General features: G+C 37.3%; 1 protein-coding gene across 1 annotated transcript in view; it reads right to left on the reverse strand.

Annotated features, from left to right (window-relative positions):
• Positions 1-14,830: 14,830 nt before the first annotated feature.
• Positions 14,831-25,045, reverse strand: part of LOC126285028 (coagulation factor X-like) — a 724,967-nt gene continuing 714,752 nt past the window's right edge. The window contains exon 11 of the mRNA XM_049984353.1: positions 14,831-15,971. Within this exon, the coding sequence (XP_049840310.1) occupies positions 15,699-15,971 (273 nt within the window). The 3' untranslated portion in view covers positions 14,831-15,698. The remainder of the gene's footprint in view (positions 15,972-25,045) is intronic.

Genomic DNA, 25,045 nt, shown 5'->3' on the forward strand with positions numbered 1-25,045 from the left:
CTATCTTGGCCACAATAATGCATTCACTATGCTGTTTGTAGTAGCTTACCCGCATTCCTATTTTCCTACTCATTATTAAACCTACTCCTCTTTGACTAACTTTGGAGTAAGTTTAGGGGTTTCATCAAGTTTGATTAACAGAAAACATTAAGAAGGTCCAACAAAGAATGGTGTGTTTTGTCACGGAATAATTTAGTAAACTTAAGTGTGTTATGGAAATGCTCAAATATCTCCAGTGGGAGAAAGCAAGAGAGGCAGTGTGCATCATGGTGAAGTTGACTTATAAAATTCTGAGAGCATGCATTTAAAAATATCACTTCATTCCAAACTTGGACCATGAAAGGACCATAATGAGAAAATCAGGGAAATTAGAGCTCACATTTACCCTTAATAACTGTTGTTCTTCAAACTCACCATATACAAATGGAACATGTAGACAGGATGATGGGAGGTGATAATGCTACAAAAAGTGCTCCAGTGCAGACACCATAAGGTGTTTTATGGAGCACTTGTACATGTAGAATAGGATACGCTGAAAAGGTGTATCAGACAGTGGTTCCATCTGTGTTTTCTACAAGTCTGTGACACTTGCAGCAAGAGGTTGGAATAGGTGTAGGATGAGTATGGACCATAATACTTTGTAGATTGAGTGTAATAACAAATACCACAATTGAAGGGGTGGGAGGGATTGTGGGTGGGATGTTCTTCAATGCCGAGTACAGTGGTAAGTAGTTGAAGCTGTGGCAAAGAATGTCTCCATCTGAAATCTAATCCTAGATCAACAGACTAAGTGGGGCATGCATCACTGAACCACCTCTGTCCCCTCCAAAAGATATTGTCACCGTGAAATCCCAATTATGTACACACTATCTGCCGAAGTGATACCCTTGCCTTCTGACAACAGGTACAGCTCTTCAGGAACCATCTCCAAAAGTTTTCCAATTTACTGACATACTTTTCATAGCATCACTGTCCAAAAGAAGTTCTCCTACACTCAATTGAAACCTTCCTCCCTCCCCAATTCCCTCCAATCAACCCCCATAGCACCCTTTCCCTTCCTTGCTGACCTTCTCCATCTTCCTCATCCAATGAGGCATTTCACAAAACCAACAACTGAAACAAACCTAAAACATTGTTGTCAATAAATCTACCAAAACCCTCAGCCCCAGAGAAGTTTGTACAATCCTGATTCCATACCTTAAGCTCCATATCCAAATTCAATCAATGTGGACTCATGAAAGATCTACTCTCCTCCTCCTGACCCCTACTGTGGGAACATCTTTTTGTCACCAACCAGAAGCCAAAGCTGATCTTCTAGTTCATACTGCCATCCAACCACAACCCCTTGTCCACTCACCAAACCAATCCCTCATTGGTTCCAGGAATTCCTTACCTCCAACCTAGCCTCACACCTCTTTTCTATGCCCTCCTCAATAACACAAAGCTCTCAGTAGAGGAATGGACAGCCACCCACAACCTTAAGGCAGACTCTGATTAGATAACTCTTCCTGCAGACGAAAGCTCCACCACTGTTATGATAAAATGCAATGATAGATGAGAGAAGGTATCCACCAACTGCCAGACTTTTCCACCTAAAAGTCCTGCCACAGGGATCCCATCCAACCTAGCCTCACACCTCTTTTCTATGCCCTCCTCAATAACACAAAGCTCTCAGTAGAGGAAAGGACAGCCACCCACAACCTTAAGGCAGACTCTGATTAGATAACTCTTCCTGCAGACGAAAGCTCCACCACTGTTATGATAAAATGCAATGATAGATGAGAGAAGGTATCCACCAACTGCCAGACTTTTCCACCTAAAAGTCCTGCCACAGGGATCCCATCCTAGATGTCCAACATAACCTTCAGTCCCTACTCAAACCTTAGGTCCATACCAGAACCTTTCCACTGAATCCACTCCCTCCCCACCCCAACTGGTTCTCCACACACCTGTCTTCTATATATGTCCCAAAATCTAACTATCTAACCATCCTGGATGCCCACTTTTAGCTGGTTACTGTGATCTTACACAAAAGATCTCACTTCTTATTGACATTTACAATCAATCGCCCACACAGTCTAGTTTTCCATATCAAAGACATAAACCACATCCTTCATCACTTCTCTATCATCCCAACCCATTATTATCTGGATTCCTACTCATTACTTCTGATGCCAGTATCATACACCACTACTACTACCCAAAATCCCATGGCTTGCCACTGTTGAATACTACCTCTGTCAACACGACTGACACTTGCATAACTCAGGTTTATATCTCCATGATATGAACCCCAGACCAAGACAATATTACCATTTCTGTGCAGCTTTCACGAGGTTGCACCTGTCTGCTTTATCCGGTACTTGTCAACCCAGTGTTCCAACTTCTTGGATGCAGTAGTCTTCCTCTCCTATGGCTCCATGAAAACCTATATTCATATCAAGAACACTATCAATAGCACCTCCTCACTAAAGTCTCTCCAATCTAGCCTGACTACCCCGATGATGTGAAATGGGATTTGATTCTATGTAAAAGCACTTCAGAATGGTTACTATCACAACTGCATGAGAAAAACTTATTTGTAAAAGGAGTTAAGTTATCCTACTTTTGATCAAGAGAAAATGCATTTCTGCAATACTTTTGAGGTGATGATGGATTTGTACATTGCCGCAACATACATGCTTTAATGTAAGAGTTGGGAATTTCAGTCTATAACAAAATTGAACAGCAATTGTTCACTGACAGCTTGAAAGGGTGGAAATTTATTTGGTGCAGTCCCGACAGGCAACAGGCCATTCATTTTGTTTGCGTGAATAATATGAAGACGTAAAGAGTGTCACTGATTTGCTGCAATATTACATGCATAAATGGATCATGTGTATTGATGTTAATATGATCTGCTTTATAGTTGGCCAATAACATGGATATTTACAAACTGGGCCTCATGAAACAATTTGTTAAAGCTTTTTGAGTTACAAGAGATCATTTCAAGTGTCTCTTTGTAGAATTTCATAACTTGTCATATGAATAGACAAAGACTGATGTGTTTGATCGTCCACAGATTCAGCAGATCATTAAAATATGAACATTTCATCAGAACAAAGACAGTACCTGAAAAGAAAGTTTGATTGGCATTCATAAACACTGTCAAATACTTTCTTGGAAATACACAAGCACAGAATTACACCAAAAGTGTCCTGCAACTCTTGGAGAGATTCAAAATGCTTGGTTGCAAAATGAGCATGAAATTGCATTTTTTCAGAGCCATCTTGCTGACTTCCTGGAAGATCTTCGTGCAGTTAGTGATGACAAGGCTAAGTGATTCCACCAAGATTTGTTCATGGAGGCACAATATCAAGGTAGATGAGATGTACATATGATAGCTGACTACTGCTGGAACATGACATGAGAATGTCCACATATTAAACACTCCAGAACAAGCAATATGTAAGAATTTTAACCTTGACAATGTTATGAAATGGATCCCAACAGGGATTTCTTCCCAATTAGACCAACCCACCCCCCCCCCCCCCTTCCCCTGTCTCTGGCTGCTGAGCCCCAATCATCCAGATAGTTGACATGTGTTTGGTTATGTGTGTGTGTGGGGGGGGGGGGGGGGTATCTAATTTGGAAGAAACCCCTTTTGCCTGAAAGCTTACTTGTTTGACAGTCTTTTTGTTGTGCCTACCTGCAACTCAATATCTCTGCTATATGATGAGTAGCAATCTATCCTTTCCATAACACTGTCATTATTCCATCCTGGATTGTCTGCTGTTAGGATTTTTACCTTAATATGCATGTTTTTTCCTTTATTTATTTATTTACATAGCTTATGACTACATTGGAGTATTAAAATCAAACATAATACAACAGAGTCTACAATAATTAAGTTTAAGCCTTAGCAGTCAGCAGTTTCTTTTTTTCCCAAAACTTCTTCATTCGCTGTGATCTGGCTGCTTGTTCTTCTGCAGATATGACACACTTCTGCCATTCTGATGGTTTGAATACCAGCAGTGTGTATTTGTTCTTCAGAAGCAGTTTATCTTCTCTTTGTTGAATTTGGTGTGTGCTGATGTTCAGTTCATCCAGATCACTTTGTACTTCTTTAAACCCGATGTTTTTGGTTTTACCATTCCAGAAGTAATCAAAAAACTGCTTCAGGATTCCTGTGTTTGGTAGGCGAGATATGTGGCTGAAAAATGCAATCCTTCTTTTCCACATTGTATCAATAATGGATTCACTTTCTTTATACAATTCTGAATTGGGCAAAAGTCTCCACTGCCCATTAACTTGGCGTTTCTTATTGATAATTGTTCAGAGTATTCTTCTATCAACTTTCTGCAATTGGTCAGTTGTTGCTTGAGTATTTAGTCTGAATAGTGTTTCTCTTTCATATGTTGCTTCTGGTTTAATGACAGAGAAGTAATGTCGAAATTTAGCATTTCTTGAGAGAGGTCATTTTTTGTAGATTGGCCACGTGGTTCTCTGCGCTCACTGAAGTTTTAATGTTCTACTATCTATTGATGCTCTTTCATTAACATTCCAGGTAATAATCTCACCAAGATATTTAAATTTATTTACTTCTTTAATTTTTTGATCATTGAGATGTGTCAACTGGGAAGCTGGGCATCATTCCTGTTTTCTCAAACCAAATTTGCAACCCAACCTTTGCCGCTAATCATTCTAGTTGTTCTATCTGAACAGGTCACAAGTTTTTTCAAACCTAGTACTGGACTGGGGCAGGTTACAGAGGCTTTACTAAAGAAGATACAGTGGTTATTGTGAGTATTGACAGAGATCCGGGGTACAGCATAGAGTGTGACCTGGCTAATATTGCATCGGCATCGAGTCATACCAGTGTTGGGTTTGTGTCGTTCTGGAGCTCCACGACCAGCCTCATTTGAGCTCTTCTGTCAGGAGTGTTAATTTGGAGTTGGAACGGCTACTTGAATCTGATGTGGGGTCACACATTGGTGTGGTTCCTGTTGATTCACTCTGTAGGTGGGACTATACTAGACATGGCCTACACCTCAACAAGAAGGGGAAGGATAAATTGGCTGGGCTGATAGCAGAAAATTTAAAGGGGGCAGGAACTACATCTCATGGTGGTAACTCTTTTTTAGTGTAAGATCAGTGTCCAGTGGGAAACTCAGCCAGGCAAGTACTAAACATGTTAAAAAAGTTCAAGATACTCACAAAAGTAAAATGAAAAATAATGTTAGTATATTTCATCAAAATATTGGGGGATTGAAGAATAAAACTGATGAGCTTATGCTTTGTTTAGAAGATACAGAAACTGAGAATGTAATAGATGTACTATGCCTGTCTGAGCATCACATTGTCACTGATATGCAAAAGGTTAGCATAAATGGGTACAAATTAGCTGCACATGTAAGAAGAGATAATATGATGAGAGGAGGAGTTGCCATATATGTCAAAAGCTTCCACAGCACAAAAAATTTAGAAACTAAAAAATTTTGTGTAGAGCAACATATGGAAGCATGTGCCACTGAACTAAAACTAAATGATGGCACTTTCATAATTGTAACTGTGTATAGGTCCCCCTCAGGGAATTTCCAGCTATTTCTAGAAAACTTGGATGCTTTGTTGTGCTATCTGTCAGACAGGGGGAAGCAAATCATCATTTGTCGGGATTTCAATGTTGATTCCCTGAAAGAGTGTAATAGGAAGAATGACATTGTAGTATTACTCAGTTCTTTCAATTTGAGCTCCGTCATTGATTTTCCTACTCGGATAACAAAGAACAGCAGGACATTGGTAGATAACTTTTTTATAGACCAAGTTAAGTTTAAGGACATAAATGCTTATCCTGTTGAGAATGGTCTTTCAGATCATGCTGCACAGCTAGTTACAGTTACAGTATATCAAATCAGAATTTCAAAGCAGTGTGTTCAATTAACAATATAAATACTACAAACTTTAGGGAAAGCCTAAAGCAGCTAGACTGGGATGAAGTGTATATGGAACCCGATGCAAACTTGAAATATAACTTATTTCATGATACATATTTAAGGGTATTTCAGAATTGTTTTCCCAAGAAAATAGTCAAACATAATTCCAAGAAAACATATATAAAACCTTGGCTAACTGAAGGAATAAGAATATCTTGCAACCGTAAAAGAGAACTGTATCTAACAGCAAGAGGGAGTACTGACCCCGAAATTGTTCAATATTATAAAAATTATTGTGCGGTACTAAGAAAAGTTATTAAAAAGTCCAGAAGCATGTGTATCATGTTTGAGATCAGTAACTTTGATAATCAAATTAAAGCAATTTGGAATATTATTGAAAGGGAAACAGGGCAACCAAGAGCACAGGAAGACTTTAGTGCCATAAAACTGAATGCCAAGTGCACTAACAAACAATCAGAAATTGGAAATATTTTCAATAATCATTTTTTAAATGTTGTGGAGAAAATAGGATCTAGATCTTCACTAGAAGAGGCAAGGCTTCTAATAGAAGAGGCCATACCTGTGCAGTTTGAAACAACTGTATTTCCACCAACCTCTCCCTCAGAAATCAGTAAAATAATAAACTCACTGAAAAGTAAAAGCTCTTACAGAATTGATGGCATTTTCAGCAAGATACTTAAAGCTTGTTCCCCACAGATAAGTAGGATTCTTAGCCAAGTATGTAATAGCTCTTTGGAGCAGGGTGTTTTCCCCGATAGATTGAAATATGCCATTATAAAACCATTGCATAAAAAGGGGGGTACGTCGGATGTCAACAACTATCGCCCAATCTCTCTTCTGACAGCTCTATCAAAAATTTTTGAGAAAGTAAGGTATTCAAGAGTAGCCTCGCATATTTGTACAAATAAAGTACTAACAAAATGTCAGTTTGGTTTCCAGAAAGGCTTTTCAACAGAAAATGCTATATACGTTCTCACTGATCAAATATTAAATGCTCTGAATAACCGGACATCACCCATTGGTATTTTTTGTGGTCTCTCAAAGGCCTTTGATTGTGTAAATCATGGAATTCTTTTAGATAAACTAAATCATTCATTTGCATTTAAACGCAAAATAATTTTATTTAAAAAGCGGATAAAGTGTCACTAGAAGCCTTCCTAAAAGACAATTTCCATTCCTTCCGAACTGACTATGCAAATGTAGACAAGATGTGGCTCACATTCAAAGATATAGTAGCAACAGCAATTGAGAGATTCATACCTCATAAATTGGTAAGAGATGGAACGAATCCCTTGTGGTACACAAAAAAGGTCCGAACGCTGTTGCAGAGGCAACGGAAAAAGCATGCGAAGTTCAGAAGAACGCGAAATCCCGAAGATGGGCTAAAATTTACAGACGCGTGAAATTTGGCACGGACTTCGATGCGAGATGCCTTTAATAGGTTCCACAACGAAACATAGTCTCGAAATTTGGTAGAAAATCTGAAGAAATTCTGCTCGTATGTAAAGTACACAAGCGGCAAGTCGCAGTCAATACCTTCGCTGCGCAGTGCCGATGGTACTGTTACCGACGACTGTGCCGCTAAAGCGGAGTTATTGAATGCAGTTTTACGAAATTCCTTCACCAGGCAAGATGAATGGAATATTCCAGAATTTGAAACACGAACATCTGCTAGCATGAGTTTCTTAGAAGTAGATACCTTAGGGGTTGCGAAGCAACTCAAATCGCTTGATACGGGCAAGTCTTCAGGTCCAGATTGTATACCGATTAGGTTCCTTTCAGATTACGCTGATACTATAGCTCACTACTTAGCACTCATATACAACCGCACGCTCACCGATAGATCTGTACCTACAGATTGGAAAATTGTGCAGGTCGCACCAGTGTTTAAGAAGGGTAGTAGGAGTAATCCATTTAACTACAGACCTGTATCATTGACGTTGGTTTGCAGTAGGGTTTTGGAGCATATACTGTATTCAAACATTATGAATCGCCTTGAAGGGAACGATCTATTGACACATAATCAGCATGGCTTCAGAAAACATTGCTCTTGTGCAACGCAGCTAGCTCTTTATTCGCACGAAGTAATGGCCGCTATCGACAGGGGATCTCCGTATTTCTAGATTTCCGGAAAGCTTTTGACACCGTTCCTCACAAGCGACTTCTAATCAAGCTGTGGACCTATGGGGTATCGTCTCAGTTGTGCGACTGGATTCGTGATTTCCTGTCAGGAAGGTCGCAGTTCGTAGTAATAGACGGCAAATCATCGAGTGAAACTGAAGTGATATCAGGTGTTCCCCAGGGAAGTGTCCTGGGACCTCTACTGTTCCTGATCTATATGAATGACCTGGGTGACAATCTGAGCAGTTCTCTTAGGTTGTTCGCAGATGATGCTGTAATTTACCGTCTAGTAAGGTCATCCGAAGACCAGTATCAGTTGCAAAGCAATTTAGAAAAGATTGCTGTATGGTGTGTCAGGTGGCAGTTGACGCTAAATAACAAAAAGTGTGAGATGATCCACATGAGCTCCAAAATAACTCCGTTGGAATTCGATTACTCGATAAATAGTACAATTCTCAAGGCTGTCAATTCAACTAAGTACCTGGGTGTTAAAATTACGAACAACTTCAGTTGGAAGGACCACATAGATAATATTGTGGGGAAGGCGAGCCGAAGGTTGCGTTTCATTGGCAGGACACTTAGAAGATGCAACAAGTCCACTAAAGAGACAGCTTACACTACACTCATTCGTCCTCTGTTAGAATATTGCTGCGCGGTGTGGGATCCTTACCAGATGGGATTGACGGAGGACATCGAAAGGGTGCAAAAAAGGGCAGCTCGTTTTGTATTATCACGTAATAGGGGAGAGAGTGTGGCAGATATGATACACGAGTTGGGATGGAAGTCATTACAGCAAAGACGTTTTTCATCGCGGCCAGATCTTTTTACGAAATTTCAATCACCAACTTTCTCTTCCAAATGCCAAAATATTTTGTTGAGCCCAACCTACATAGGTAGGAATGATCATCAAAACAAAATAAGAGAAATCAGAGCTCGAACAGAAAGGTTTAGGTGTTCGTTTTTCCCGCGCGCTGTTCGGGAGTGGAATAGTAGAGAGATAGTATGATTGTGGTTCGATGAACCCTCTGCCAAGTACTTAAATGTGAATTGCAGAGTAGTCATGTAGATGTAGATGTAGATCATTATGGTTTGAGGGGGGCAGTGCACAAATGGTTTAATTCCTACTTAACTGGAAGAATGCAGAAAGTTGAAATAGGTGGTTCATGTAATGTTAAAACCACAGCTGATTCCTCAAACTGGGGGCCAATCAAGTACGGGGTCCCAAAGGGTTCGATCTTAGGTCCTTTACTGTTCTTCATATACATTAATGACTTACCGTTCCATATTGATGAAGATGCAAATTTAGTTCTTTTTGCTGATGATACAAGTATAGTAATAACATCCAAAAACCAAGAACTAAGTGATGTAATTGTAAATGATGTTTTTCACAAAATTATTAAGTGGTTCTCAGCAAATAGACCCTCTTTAAATTTTGATAAAACACAGTATATACAGTTCCATACAGTAAATGGCGCAACTCCAGTAATAAATATAGACTTTGAACAGAAGTCTGTAGCTAAGGTAGAATTTTCAAATTTTTTAGGTGTGTCTATTGATGAGAGGTTAAACTGGGAGCAACACATTGATGGTCTTCTGAAATGTCTGAGTTCAGCTACATATGCTATTAGGGTTATTGCAAATTTTGGTGATAAGAATCTCAGTAAATTAATTTACTATTCCTACTTTCATTCACTGCTTTCGTATGGTATCATATTCTGGGGTAATTCATCGTTGAGTAGAAAAGTATTCATTGCTCAAAAATGTGTAATCAGAATAATTGCTGCAGCCCACCCACGGTCATCCTGCAGACATCTATTTAAGGCTCTAGGGATCCTCACAGTAACCTCACAGTATATATATTCACTTATGAAATTTGTTGTTAATAATCCAACCCAGTTCAAAAGTAATAGCACTGTGCATAGCTGTAACACCAGGAGAAAGGATGATCTTCACTATGCAGGGTTAAATCTGACTTTGGCACAGAAAGGAGTAAATTATGCTGCCACAAACGTCTTTGGTCACCTACCAAACAGCGCCAAAAGCCTGACAGATAGTCAAACAACATTTAAAAATAAATTAAAAGAATTTCTAGATGACAACTCCTTCTACTCATTGGCTGAATTTTTAGATATAAATTAAGGGAGGGAAAAAACTAACTTAAACATTAGTGTCATGCAATATTTTGTGTAATGTAATATCTTGTACAGACATCTTTCATTAACCTGACACGTTCCACATCATTACGAAGTGTCATATTCATGATCTATGCAACAAGTTTTAATCTAATTTAATCTAATCTAATCTTTGCTTCATTAATATTGTTTGCCAACAGCGCCAAATCATCTGCAAATGCAAGGCAGTTAAATTGTATCTTTCTTCCAATCTTAGATGGTGGGCATATCTTGCTCCATTCACACATGATCTTCTCCAGCACACAATAATGGAGACAATCCATCACCTTGTCGAAGGCCAGTATGAATCTCAAAAGGTTCAGAGAATTCATTTCTGAACCCTACTCTAGCTTTAGTATTTTGAAGGGTGACTGCAATGAGGTTGACAAGTTCCTGATGTAAACCAAATTGTTTAAGAATTCACAGTAGAGATTCACGAAAGATACTATCGTAGGCTTTTTAAAATCGACAAACATGATCACTAGTTTCTTGTCCCTGACCCTTTGATGTTTCATTATCCATTTGAGACTAATAATTTGATCAGGGCAGGTTTGTCCTGGATGAAAGCCTCCTTGATATTCACCTAGTTTACCACCAAGCTGTTCATGAATTCTGAAATACAGAACCTTGGAAAAAATTTTATAAGAAATATCCAGCACGGATATACCCCTGTTATTATTTGGATCCAACCCATATCCGTTTTTGTGTAGTGGATGGATTATTGCAATATTCCATTCCTCTAGTAACTTCTCAGTATTCCAAATGTCAGTAAGATTTTTTGTGTAAGTTCAGAATAATTTGTACATTTGTATATTTCCAAAGTTCTGCCACTAGTTGGTTCTCACCTGCTGCTTTATAATTCTGAAATGAGTTAATCACTGCTTCTCCTTCATCTGGCTGTGGTGGTGTAACTTTTTCCAAATGCTTTTTGTTTCTTGGATAGGGGTCAAATTCCAAATGATGTCCAGGTTCTGAGCTATTTAGTAACTGTTTGAAATATTTAGCCCATATCATTGAATTGTCATAATTGTTATGTGCTACCTTTCCATCTGTATCCTTCATCTTAAGAGTAGGTGGAGTGTATTTCGACTGCTACTGTTTGAATGGCTGATAGTAATCTCTTGTTTTGTGGCGATCGAAGGCATCCTCAATAGATTTTAGCAAGTCCTTATGAAACTGCCCTTTGACCCTTCTAATTTCTTTGGCGGTTGATTGTCTAGCATTTATTTATTCCTCCCTGGAGCTTTCAGTTCTCTGTTTTTGGTCATTTAACCAGGCCTTATGTCTAAGTTGAATTGCTACATCACATTCCTCATTCTACCAAGCATGTTTCTTGAGTTTCCGTACAGGAGCTACTTCTTCAGCCAAGGCTTTTAATCGATTGACAGTGGCTTCATGATTGTCACTTAAAGGTATTCTTGATCTCTCATAATATATCTGATTGTTAATAATATAACTAGGGTCATATGTTCTCTTTGTATATAACTTTTGAGGTTTGTTCTTTCTGTTAGGTGGCAGTTTGATTTTCATTTTTGAAATGTAGTGGTCTGAATCAACATTGAAGCCTTGCAGAATTTAACATTATATATTTCTTTATGGAATTTCTGATCCATGGCCACAAGATCTATCTGGAACTCTCCTAGCTTGATGTTAGCACATTTCCATGTCATTATCTTATGTGGTCTTCCCTTACACCTGGTTGTCTTCAAAACCAATCCGTTTGTCGTACAAAATTCAATTAAGCATTCCCCATCCTTGTTTGTAAGTTTATGCACTGGCCATCATCCCACCACATCTTGACATTTTTTCTCTCATCCTATCTTCGCATTACAGTCTGCAAGCAGAATTTTGATGTTAGTTTCCGGTATGGTCCTTACTAGTTGATCAAGTTCCATCCCACAATTTTTCTGTTCCCTCCTTGTCAGTTCTATTTTAAACATTAGTTGGAGCATGAATATTTATCAGTGTGTATCTTTTGTCTTCCACTTTAATGGTTAATAATGCCATTCTTGAGGAATTGGATGAAAAATCCTCAATGGAATCCAATATTCTATTGTATACCAAGAAACCCACGCGAAATTGGGGAAGATTTTCTATTATCCTTTCTTCTGGTGGTCCCTTATAAAGTCGATATCCTCCTGATTTGATCGTATCCTGGCCAGTATTGCGTACCTCTAGAAGGGCTGTGATAACTGTTGACCTGTTGACCTAAGACATCTGTTAAATGTTTCAGTTTACCAATTTTCCTTAGAGAATTAATATTTACAGTTGCACAATATGAAAATCTTCCTGGTTTGTTAAATTTTAGCACTTTCTTATGTGGAATATGTTACATGTTTGTTTGTTCATTCAGTGTATCACTAGGCACTCGCCTTTATCCTTTAATAAAGAAACTTTACAATTTGTATGAATGCAACTTAACATGGAGTATGACAAAAACTGTTATTTGCAATCAGTATACCTGGTTAGATTTCCCTTTATTTTTCTTTATATGCTCATTCTGTATGACTTCTGAGACAACTTAACCTGCAGCTTAAAAAAGTTGATGTGACAGGCAAAAACTGTTGTTATTTTTGTATTCAGAGGTCAAAAGTTAGTCAAACAAGTGACAGATCTAAGGCAACCAAACTACACTTCTTCAGCATAATTATACAAAGTAATCTAGAAGTAATTCCCATATTTGTAAGTGGAAGTGGACGCACTAATCATACTTTTTAGTACATTTTACAAAAGTAGCCAGCAATTGTTTCTGCCTATTAATACCTCCACTAGTTCTGCATCCCTAAATGATCTCATCTATGACAGGACCTATGGAGCACAACATATGAGTGCATGAATGAGTGAATCAACAAGTGTAAAATCACACAATATCATAACACATGCCTTCCCTACATATTGATTGTCAAAGCAGTGTGATGACTACAAAAGAAGGTGAGGATTTCTCAACCTGGCAGCAAATGGCAGTGGTTTTCAAGTGAATGCAGTACTTTTTTAGGATATTTCACTTTGCATAATATTTGTCAGTGATGGTAACCATCCCTTAAGAATGATTCTAGAATATATATCATCACAAATGTGTATTTTTTGCACAGTTCCAATTTCAAAGTACTTCTTTATCCATTGCAGCATGGTATTTTAGCCTTAGCGAGATATTCAATAAGAATAATTAATTTTGTATTCATCAAACACTGACCATAACATTTTCAGGGAATCTAAGGAGCTTCCACCAATTGATTTGGTTTCTGTTTCATTTCTGACAAAGTAGTGGGTCCATGTCCCAGCCACAACATGAAATCAACATAAAATGTCTATCCAATTTATCCTTGACATGATTGAAACATTTCTGAGAAATTTATCCATGTATTTGTTTTGGTACTGCCCGTCTCCATAATTGAGTAATTGGTACTACTGGTTGCTGTGTAGAGGGGTTAGGTTCAGTCCCCGTTACTGGCCGCAGTTTCACCTCAGTGAGAGAACAGTGCACACTCAACTTTGTAAGGCCAACTAAGGTGCTACTTTAATAAGAAGTAGCAGCTCCAAGTGGTGTGCTGAACCCCTCCCCCCGCCCCCCCCTCCCGACACATACATGGACCTGCATACCACACTACTATTACATTGTTAGTTGCTCAAGCAGGTACCTTTTTTTTTTTTTTTTTTTTTTTTTTTTAGTGCTTCATGATTTTCACTATTCTGAAATTGATAAGCTGCCAATACAGAGTTCATTTTTGGTACAATCGTTTAGAAGGATGTTACAAATTCAGATAAGTAAAACATCTGTGCATTTCACACACTTATACGCATAAATGGACCAACTTTTAACGTTTCCTTAATGTGAGACTACATGTGCCAGCTAGGTACAACTCAAAATTGTAACTCTAGTATGTTACTGTCAGTGTCAGTTTAGAATAATTTCTCACCAACTGTGTCAAAAAGACAGTTTCTAATTTCTGTTTTTATTGTCACAACAACAAGAAGTTATGTTTTTATTTCTCTTCAACAGAGTACAGGAAATTGACCAGAATAAAATAGGAGAAAATTAAGCTGGCTAGGACATATGCTAAGAAAATTAGATTGAGATATGTGGGAGCAAATAGGTAGGTGAACATATTAAAAACACAACACACATTTGAAAATGCACCACCAGGGAGTGGGGAGGGAGAGGGGGCAGGTGTGAGGGAGGCAGAAATGAAGGGGAAGGGCTGGACAGAGATTAGAGATGGCCAAAAATGAGAACAGATGGAGATTTTTCAGTTAGCTTCCTCATTCACCCACATGCACGCACACACACACACCCACCCACCCACACCCACACCCACACACACACACACACACACACACACACACACACACACACACACACACACAATAAAAAAATACTACCTGTACAGAGATAGTGCCTTTTGAAACTAATTGTGCCTACTGTTGGGTGAGTTGTTATACTTTTACTGCTTCCGTTACTTACATTGCACCAGGACCTTTTTTTACCATAAGATACACAGGAGACAGGCTGAAGATAGACACAATAAACTGATAAATTATGACATTAAATACATCTGGAATAGGATGTTAGAGGACTGAAAGAAATAAATTAAGACAAAATTTAACTGGTTTCTAGGTGAGGCTATTATTCTTGAAAATTCTGTTACAAGGCAGTCTGTGAATGTGGAAATCATTATTCACTACAAATTTGCTAATGGAGGAAAGTGAGTGGAATTTGTCATAATAATAATACATAACAACAATTTCACAGACATTATTTATCTCACAGACAACTGAAGAAATGAATTTTAGTAATGTTTCTCTCAAATAAATAATAATTTTTATACTGAATCTATCTTTGACATACAGTTTGTGGAAAATACATCTGAAAGATATTTATTACATCTTTTTGCTTTTTTCACAATACTGTAAGTGCACTGCTTTGTACACACTCATCTACTGCATTTTAACAATGACAAAAATCAGATTTCACTTATGTTGTTTAGAAAGCAAATGCAGATTATTAACAGTAACTAGAAAGAAATCACAGAAATGAACACAAAATAAATCTTTCCTGAGATGAGAATATGGCACAACACTAGAAACACTTCAGGACCATCTTAAGAATAACAAAAATAAATATATTACAGAAAACTTTACAAATCATCTTATCACTGATATTGATGAGGGGGAAGACATATCAACTTCCACCTTAACATTACATTCACATTTTGGAAATGGGAAAACTTTTCACTTTCAGTCTACATGAGGACCATACCAACATGTCTACATTAAGCAAATAATGCTTTTTTTGTTTCATGAGATGATTAACATGGCTGATACAGCCACTAATAAAAATATTTGATGGATTCAATTTTCTTCTTATTCAGAAGTGTCTCCTTCAGCTCAGTTTACTGGCACAAGTGCTCATAGCAATAAGAGAGGCAATGCAGTATTAAGACACAGAACAAAGGTCTCTGTGGGCGCTATCAGACTAATGTCCATTGCCAATGACATCGCGTATCCACTCAACATAATTGGACAGACGTGTATAAATACCAAAACGTCGTTTCTTGCCACAACCTTCACCAAAACTTGTTATTCCAAATATTGTCCATCTCCCTCGAGAGCGACACAAAAGGGGACCTCCTGAATCTCCAGCACAGCTGTCACGTCGGCCGTTGAGGTAACCAGCACAGAACATATTGTCTGTAATCCGGTATTCACGATATACTCGACGACATAACTCCAAGCGAGCTATAGGAACCTAGAGAGTGAGAGAGAACATTTTTTTTATCTGATTTCATAGTTTTATATCATCATGTGTAGTCCCAACAACCCTCCTGTTCAGTAGATGGAAATCAGGATTCTCTTAAGTGAAGTTGCACTGTGCAACAGTTTTCAAGTTTTATTTCATTTAATTCACTGTTTTTTCTCCTTTCAGTCCAGCACACAATCAAAATTTGTTGGAGTAAAATTCCACTCAAGTATTCTAATACCTTATTTGTAAACCTTGAAAGTTTTTATCACTTTTAGTTTTATAATTTCAGGTATGTGTGGTGAAGCTAACAAAAAAATTTCTGCAAAAATATGTGGCTTTTAAGCTCATTTATCTCAAAACATTTTGCCAAAAAAGTTGATTTTGGTAAAGACAAACTAAAAACTCTTGCAAGAATAATTAAACAGCGGTTCTTTTTGTCTCTGACATTTTGTAGCCTTTTGTTAGAATTATAGGCCAGCATATGGCAAAGTACACAATGTAAAGTTATTTCACTTGCTGTATCCATAAGATCCACAAAGCATTAGCAAGACCAGCCACCAGCAAAAATAAAATTTAGTTATGTTTTTTAAACTATCAATAGCTTTTTCTTAACAGTAAAGTAAAAAAAGTTCAAAAATTGTGGAATAACTGCCATGCTTCACTTCTTACTGAAGAGAGACTGAATATCTGCATCCATTTACTATTGCTTCCCAACAAATTGTATGATCACTATAAGTTTGTCTTTATCAAAATAGAAAGAAGCAGTTACATAACTGGTTTCAGTTACTGAACAATTTTTAATTTGAGTTTTCACCAGTTTGATTTTCCGTACTGATAACCATTCCCCTTCAGTTTTTGCACGTCTGAAGATGGCTGTTCAACAACTTATACCAGCTTCTTTATCATGCAACAAAGACGAATAAAACTATAATGAACCATTACAATTTCTTTGTCTCTTTGACTAACAATTTGAAATCTTACAAAGTGTGTGATAATGGAATATTCTTCCCTGAAACAGTGGTTTGAAAACATTTGAACACCTTCAGAGAGAAAAATTAGCTTAGAACTTTGATATTTTATAGATAAAAGAATGCTCTTTGTGGCTAATGAAAGTATGGATCAGGCAATCCTTTTAGATACAAATGTTTAAAACTTTCACCTTCATAGCAAATTTTTTTGTCCTCTCCACCCTATACATACTAAAAACTATCAAGCGAAACTGGTAAAACTTGCATGTTTACTAAATCAGCTATGTGAACAGATCAAGCTTTAAACTTGTGAGTATATTTTGTCACACAATTTATTGATAGATTTGAGTTCCACTTTGAGCTAAAATTGTGAATTAAATGGTATAAATCTTTATACTGAGTACAATGTAAACTTTGAAACCATACAGCCTAGTTTTGCAGCTTTACCAAAATTGTTCACTGAAATATAATGTTTCAAACTTGGCCAAAAGTTTTGAAATGTTGCTGTAACATTTTGTCACTCTTCACATACAAGACCCCAACTCTCAAATTATTAAAACTAGAGAGATAGAAATCTGTATAGTGTAGAGTTTTGAGAATTTCCGTGTAAATTCTAGAACCACACGGCCTTCTACCATCTCAAACACATGATATTTTAATAGTAAGAGAGAGAGAGCCTATTTAGTGCACATCACCTGTCTGTTTGTGCAGGTTTGAAGTTTTTTATGAGGTGACTACAGACATGGTGGTCAAACAGCACTGACAAGTGTTTGTGGTCACGCTGGAGAATCTGTAGTGAAAGAACAAGGAGTTTTTATAACTTATCTGCTGTATTATATCTTTAACTACTGTAGTGAAAAAAAAATTTAAAAAATAAAAAATACAGAAGGATAGTGGAAGTATTGTTAATTAATGCCCGTTTTGGACTCTGAAACCATGAGATGTGTATTCAGATTCAGAATGAGAATGGACTTGGGTTGTAAGCCAACCTTTTCTTATGTGTAAATGAACTCTATTTTTAACCTTTGGACGCGTGAAGAGACTTACTTGATACTGTTTGTTTATGTGGAGAAGGAGTGTTGTAAAAGTTTGATGTTCAAATATATATTGTGAAGTGAAGCAAAAGAAACTGCATATGTTGCTTATTTTTTATAAGTAGAAAGAGTCTTGAGAAATTCCTGTTCTGAGCAGATATACTTTGGAGAAGAAGAGAAAAGGAGGTTGCAGCAACAAGCTAACCATCAAGGAAAGTCGGCTGACCATCTCAAGTAAGTTTTACACACATACTTTGTCACTTTAAGTTATCCATAGCATTAGAATGTGGTGACCTGTGTGTAAGGACAGAAGAAAACTAGACTTTTGAGACAAAAACTAGATAAAAAGATAGTAAGTGTTGCCATAGCATCCAAGCATAGCAAGACCAAAGAACTGGTTCACGGAATTGGATTCTGCCTAAAAATTCAAATGGTGAAAATTGGTAAATGCAAAAAAGGGAAAACATAAGAAAGTAATGACATTAAAAGAATGGAGAGAAGATCTCACTGTATTAGACTAAGAAGAGACACACCGAGAACAACCCACTGAGAAGATCTGGTGTAGGGAGTATACAGCTCTGCCAGATACTGGGTAAGCAGATGCAGAAACTAGCATCCGATGCTGCTGGCAGCAGTTGCTATCCACTGATTCTGACCTACTTCCACATCCGCTCACCAATTCCTACGTAGAAACCAACAACCAATGCCACTGGCACCAGTGGGAAAAAGGGGGAAAAAGACTGCGGGAAATGGGAATTGGTAACAAGGAAATTGCGAAAAGGGACCAGCCATGTAGATGTTGTCGAAGTTCCAGTTATGAATAAATTCTCCTTGTTACCTGAAGTAGGAAGGGAGGAGCCAAAAACAGGAGTAGTTGAAAGTAGGGTGCAGCAGACTACTAAAATTGGTAACAGCATTAGGTCGGGAAAATCTAGTAATAGGAAAAGAAAAGTCTTGCTGCTAGGTAGCAGTCATGGGAGGGGTGTAGGCCAACTAGTGCAGGAGAAATTAGGAGCAGATTACCAGGTCACGAGTTTGTTTAAGCCAAGTGCTAGGCTTAGCCAGGTGATAGAAGACATAGGACCACTCTGTAGGGACTTTGACAAGAATGATGAGGTGATAGTAATAGGTGGGGCAGGAAACAGCCTGGCTAAGGATAGGAATTATGATATTAAGAGTGACCTGGATAAAATAGGAGCTGCAACAGGATGTAGGAATGTGGGTTTTGTTGAGGTATTGCAGCGTTACAATCAGCCCTCGGTTAACCCTTCTGTGTGGCGAGTTAACAGAGAGTTGAGCTAGCAGCTGCTGGACGGTGCAAAAACACACATTCATACAGTGCCTGTTGATAGCATTGGGAGATGGGGATACACTCAACATGGCCTGCACCTAAATAGTCTAGGGAAGGATAGATTAGCTGATTTAATTGTAGGTCGTCTAAAGGGGGCCACTAGCACTCAAGGAAAAACCCCTGTGAACCGAAAGGGCATAGGGGCACCTTTTTTAGGTTGAACAAGATGTCCAGACAGGCAGCTCTTAAAGGTAAAAAAATAAATGGTTCGAATAAAGGTAGAGGAAACAGTTGTGTTAATATATTTCACCAAAATATCAGGGGATTAAGGAACAAAATAGACAAACTAATAATTTGTTTTGAGAATATTAAAAATACAACAGAAGTTGATGTACTGTGCCTGTCTGAACATCATATAACTACACATATGGAAAATGTAAATATTAATGGGTATAAACTAGCAACTTATTTTTGTAGAGACAATATGAAGAAAGGAGGAGCTGCCATTTATGTTAAGGGGGAACATAGTTTTAAAAACATAGAAACCGCAAAATTCTGTGTATAACAGCACATTGAAGTATGTGCTTGTGAGCTTAAATTGGACAGTGGTAAATTCATAATTGTGACTGTGTATAGGTCCCCACTTGGAAATTTTCAAATGTTTCTTAAAAACCTAGATCTCTTGCTGCGTTATCTGTCAGAAAAGGGAAAACACATTATCATTTGTGGAGATTTTAACGTAGATTTTCTTAAACACTCAAGCAAGAAGAACGACCTTGAACTATTACTTTGCTCTTACAATCTGACATCAGTCATTGATTTTCCTACTCGTATTGTACAAGACAGTAGCACCCTGATAGATAACATTTTCATAGACCAAGATAAATTAAAAGAAGTAAGCACCTATCTTATTAAGAACGGGCTTTCTGATCACGATGCACAGCTACTTTCAATTCATGACTTTGCTCCATACAGTAATGTGAAAAAAACAAATAAAATAATACGCCCAATTAACCATATAACAATTCAACTATTTAAGGAAAGCTTGAAATGGGTAGTCTGGGAGGATGTTTATCGGGAACCTGATGCAAATGTTAAATTTAACTTATTCCATGATAAACTTGTGGGTATATTTGAAAACAGTTTTCCTAAGAAATTAGTGAATCATAATTCAAATAAACTTGATAAAAAACCATGGCTGACTAAAGGGATTAAAATTTCTTGTAGCCGGAAATGGGAACTATACCAAGACACTAGAATAAGTCGAGATGAAGAAAAGCTCAACCTTTATAAGAAATATTGTAATATATTAAGGAAAGTTATAGAAAAATCCAGAAGTATGTGTATCAAGTCTGAGATTAGCACCTCTGATGACAAAGTTAAAACAATATGGAATATAGTTAAAAGGGAAACAGGGCAACCAAGGTCACAGGACAACAGTATTACTGTTAAGCACAATGAAGAGCTTATAAATGAAAAATCACAGGTTGAAAATATTTTTAATAATCATTTTATAAATGTAGTGGAAAATATAGGCACCAGCTGCTTACCAGATAGGGCAGAACTCTATATGAAAGAGGCATTCCCGGTGCAAACAAATGAAATTGAAATCCTACCCACCTCACCGTCTGAAATTAAGAAAATAATAAATTCACTTAAGAATAAAAACTCACATGGAACTGATGGTATCTCCAATAGAATACTAAAATCTTGTCCACACCTGATAAATCGAGTTCTTAGCCACATATGTAATAGCTCATTGAATCGGGGAATATTTCCTGACAGATTGAAATATGCCATAGTTAAACCCTTGTATAAAAAAAGTGACAAGACAGACATCAACAATTATCGTCGTATTTCACTTCTGACATCCTTCTCAAAAGTGTTTGAAAAAGTAATGTACTCAAGAATAACTTTACACATTAGTGGGAATAACGTTTTAACAAAATGTCAGTTCGGTTTTCAGAAAGGTGTTTCAACAGATAGTGCTATACATGCTTTCACTGATCAAATTTTAAATGCTCTGGATAGTAGAACATCACCAATTGGAATTTTCTGTGATCTCTCTAAGGCTTTTGATTGTGTGGATCATGAAATCCTCTTAGATAAGCTGAAGTACTATGGAATGAATGGTTCAGTACACAGATGGTTCACTTCATATTTAACTGGTAGAATGCAGAAGGTTGAAACAGTAAACCCACATAGTACATAAAGGGCATCAGATTATTCAGACTGGGGATGTATCAAGAATGGGGTACCACAGGGTTCTGTCTTGGGACCTTTATTGTTTTTAATATATGTTAATGACTTGCCTAATTATATTCATGAAGATGCAAACTTGGTTCTCTTTGCAGATGACACAAGTATTGTAATCAAGCCTAAAAAGCAATAATCAGCTGAGGAAAATGCAAATAATGTTTTTCAAAGAGTTATTAGGTGGTTTTCCGCAAATGGACTTTCACTGAACTTTGAAAAAACACTGTACATACAGTTCAGTACAGGGAAAGGCATAACACCGGAAATAAATATAGAGTGTGGGGGAAAATCTTTAGCTAAAGCAGATTGTTCAAAATTTCTGGGTGTCTGTATTGATAAGAATTTAAACTGGAAGACACACATTGACAATCTACTGAAACGATTGAGCTCAGCTACCTATGCTTATAGTGTCATTGCAAATTTTGGAGACAAGCACATCAGTAAGTTAGCTTACCATGCATATTTTCATTCGTTGCTTTCTTACGGAATCATCTTTTGGGGCAATTCATCACTAAGAAAGAAGGTATTTATTGCACAAAAACGTGTTATCAGAATAATGTCTGTGGCTCATCCAAGATCATCTTGTAGACAATTATTTAAAGAATTAGAGATATTGCCAGTAGCTTCACAATATATATACAGCCTAATGAAATTTGTTGTTAGTAACCCAGATCACTTCAGAATTAATAGCACAGTCCACAGCTACAATACTAGGAGACAGGGTGACCTTCACTACCGTTCATTGAATTTGACATTGGCACAAAAGGGGGTAAATTATACTGCCACAAAGATTTTTGGTCAATTGCCAAACAATATCGAAAGTCTGACAGACAACCAATCGGCATTCAAAAGTAAGTTAAGGGAATTCCTGAATGACAACTCCTACTTCATAGATGAATTTTTAGACATAGGCCAAAGAAATACAGTAAGCATTAACAATTGTACCATATATAAGACTAACAATGATTATTTGGGATAATGAATCTTTTGTACTTTGACACGTTCCACATCATTATGAAAGAATCTTGTTCATGATCCATGGAACAAGTAATATAACTAACTAAAACCAGCTGCTGTTCACCAGTGCTGGTAACACATCTGCTGACCGATGCGGCCTAAACTCAATGCTGAGTGAGTGTGAAACACAAGTTTATTGTTTTAGTACAAACTAGTAAGAACTGTTAAGTGAACAATATTACTGTAGTTATTACAGCCAGAGTCAATTTTTTAAAAATTATTAATAGGTCTAAAGCTAATAGGAATATGGATAACTTAGGACAAATGGAAAAACTCAAGAACCAGCTATGGCTATGAGACCCAGTAGAGAAATGCCAGACTAGTCTGAGCTAGTAAACCTAATCAAAGCTCAAAATGCTGAATTAGATGCACAGAGTGCAGGTTCAGCAGCTTTAAGAAAGGAACTAAATGATAAACTAGCAGCCCAGAGTTTACAACTAAATGAAACTTTAAATTCTAGATTAAATGCTCAGAATGAAACTCTAAGGAAAGAAATAGGTTTGGTACATTCTAGTTTAAATTCTCAAAGTGAAGTTCTAAATGACCAGAGTGAAACTTTGAATAGTCAAGCAACAAATATAGGTTTACTAAAGACTGAATTTGACACACTAAATAGTAAAGTTGAAAATTTGAAATTAGATTTAAAGAAAGAATTAATGAGTTCTTTAAACCTTCATCTAAATCAACTATTCACTGACTTTAGTCAGAAATAGAATGATCAAATTCAAGATTTAGCAAAAAGGTTAGAATTTGATATTGAGGAAAAATGTAATATGGTAGAAACTGAAATCAATGAAAAATTAGAATTGTTTGAAAATGTATGTAATGTTAAGTTCGATGCTGTAAAGCAGAGATTACATACTGTAAGAGAGAGGGTTGATAAGCAAGAGGATACCAATTATCCAATTGCAAATTACAGGCATGAATACATGAGTAGATACTGTGGAAAGAAATTTCAGAGAGAAACGGCAGAGAGAAACGGCAGAGAGAAACTCTGACATTATAAATATAAATAGTTTGGCAGAACCATTTGAACAAATTATAGATAAAAAAGTTACTGAGAGTATAATGATACTAGCAAGGTTATAGACGACTTGTGGAAAGGATTCAAACTTATCCAGGATAGAGTAGAACATACAGTAACTTCACCTAACATGGTGGAGTGGCAATTGTTTTGCAAAGGGAGAAATGTCGAAGAAATGTAAAGAGAAGTACTGGTCTGCACTTGCTCCAGTGAAGGTAATATCAGATCCATGGGATCCAGGCAGAGTCATCTATCCCCCAGGGATGTTAACATTCTTAGTTAACAGGTGGAGTGACAACTGTTAGGTCCCGAGTTGTTTTCGGTGTTTCTTCAGTAATAATTTTCCTGAACTGAATTCCCCCAAACTCTTACACTATTCTATCATCCTACACTTAGAGGTACTGGAAAAAATGATACCAATGAGAATTTGTGATTACATCATCCAAAATTTCTCCTTGTAAGAGATTTTCTTGTTCCAGTCAGTTAGATGTCCTGACTTTGCTCGGCTGCAGCATGAGGCATAAATTTGTACTCATGTTGTCTCTGATCTCAGTCATTTGGCACAACCTTGGGACAGAAGGCTTTTAACACCATACCACACAGGTGCCTTCTAAATAAATTGCATTCCTATGAAGTGTCATCTCAATTGTGTGATTGGATTCCTGATTTCCTGTCAGAAAAGTCATAGTTCATAATAATTAACAGACAGTCATAGAGTAAAAACAAAATAATATTTGATCTTCCCCAAGGCAGTGTTATGTTATTTGCCATTTGTAAAGTCATCAGATGATCCAAACAAATAGTAAAATGGTGCAAAAAGTGGCAATCGACTCCAAATAATGAAAAGTATGAAGTAGTCTACATGAGCACTAAAAGAATTCTCTAAATTTCAGTTATCTCATAAATCACATAAATCTAAAAGCTGTAACTCAAGCAAATATTTAGGGATTACAATTAAGAATAACTCAAATTGTAACAATCACACAAATAATGTTGTGGGGAAAGCAAACCAAAGTCTGTGATTTATTGGCAGAACACTTAGAAAATGTAACAGCTCCACTAAAAAGACTGCTCTCACTATGCTTGTCTGCCCTGTTTTGGAGTATTGCTGAGTGGTTTGTGATCCACATGAGAGAGAACTGATGGAGGACATCAAAAAAGTTCATAGAGGGGCAGCTCTTTTTGTATTATTGCGAAATAAGAGAGAGAGTGCCATGGATATGATACACAAATAAGGTGGCCATCAGTAAAACACAGGTATGAGGCGCAATCCAGTTCGCCGCATTTTCAAATATATGCACTGCCAGTAACACTGCCACATTTCCTACATCTATCACTGCAACACAAGAGTGCTACCATGAATGATTACACTGCTACCAATGAGATGTAAGCATCCTTGCTCTGGAGCTCCACTGGCGGTGTACTTAAGTGTAGCCTTGGCTGACAGAGACTGTGGTCATGGTGTGTGAGTTGCGCTTGTGTGTGAATGT

Source organism: Schistocerca gregaria, chromosome 8 (genome assembly GCF_023897955.1).
Source record: "Schistocerca gregaria isolate iqSchGreg1 chromosome 8, iqSchGreg1.2, whole genome shotgun sequence".
NCBI lineage: Eukaryota > Metazoa > Arthropoda > Insecta > Orthoptera > Acrididae > Schistocerca > Schistocerca gregaria.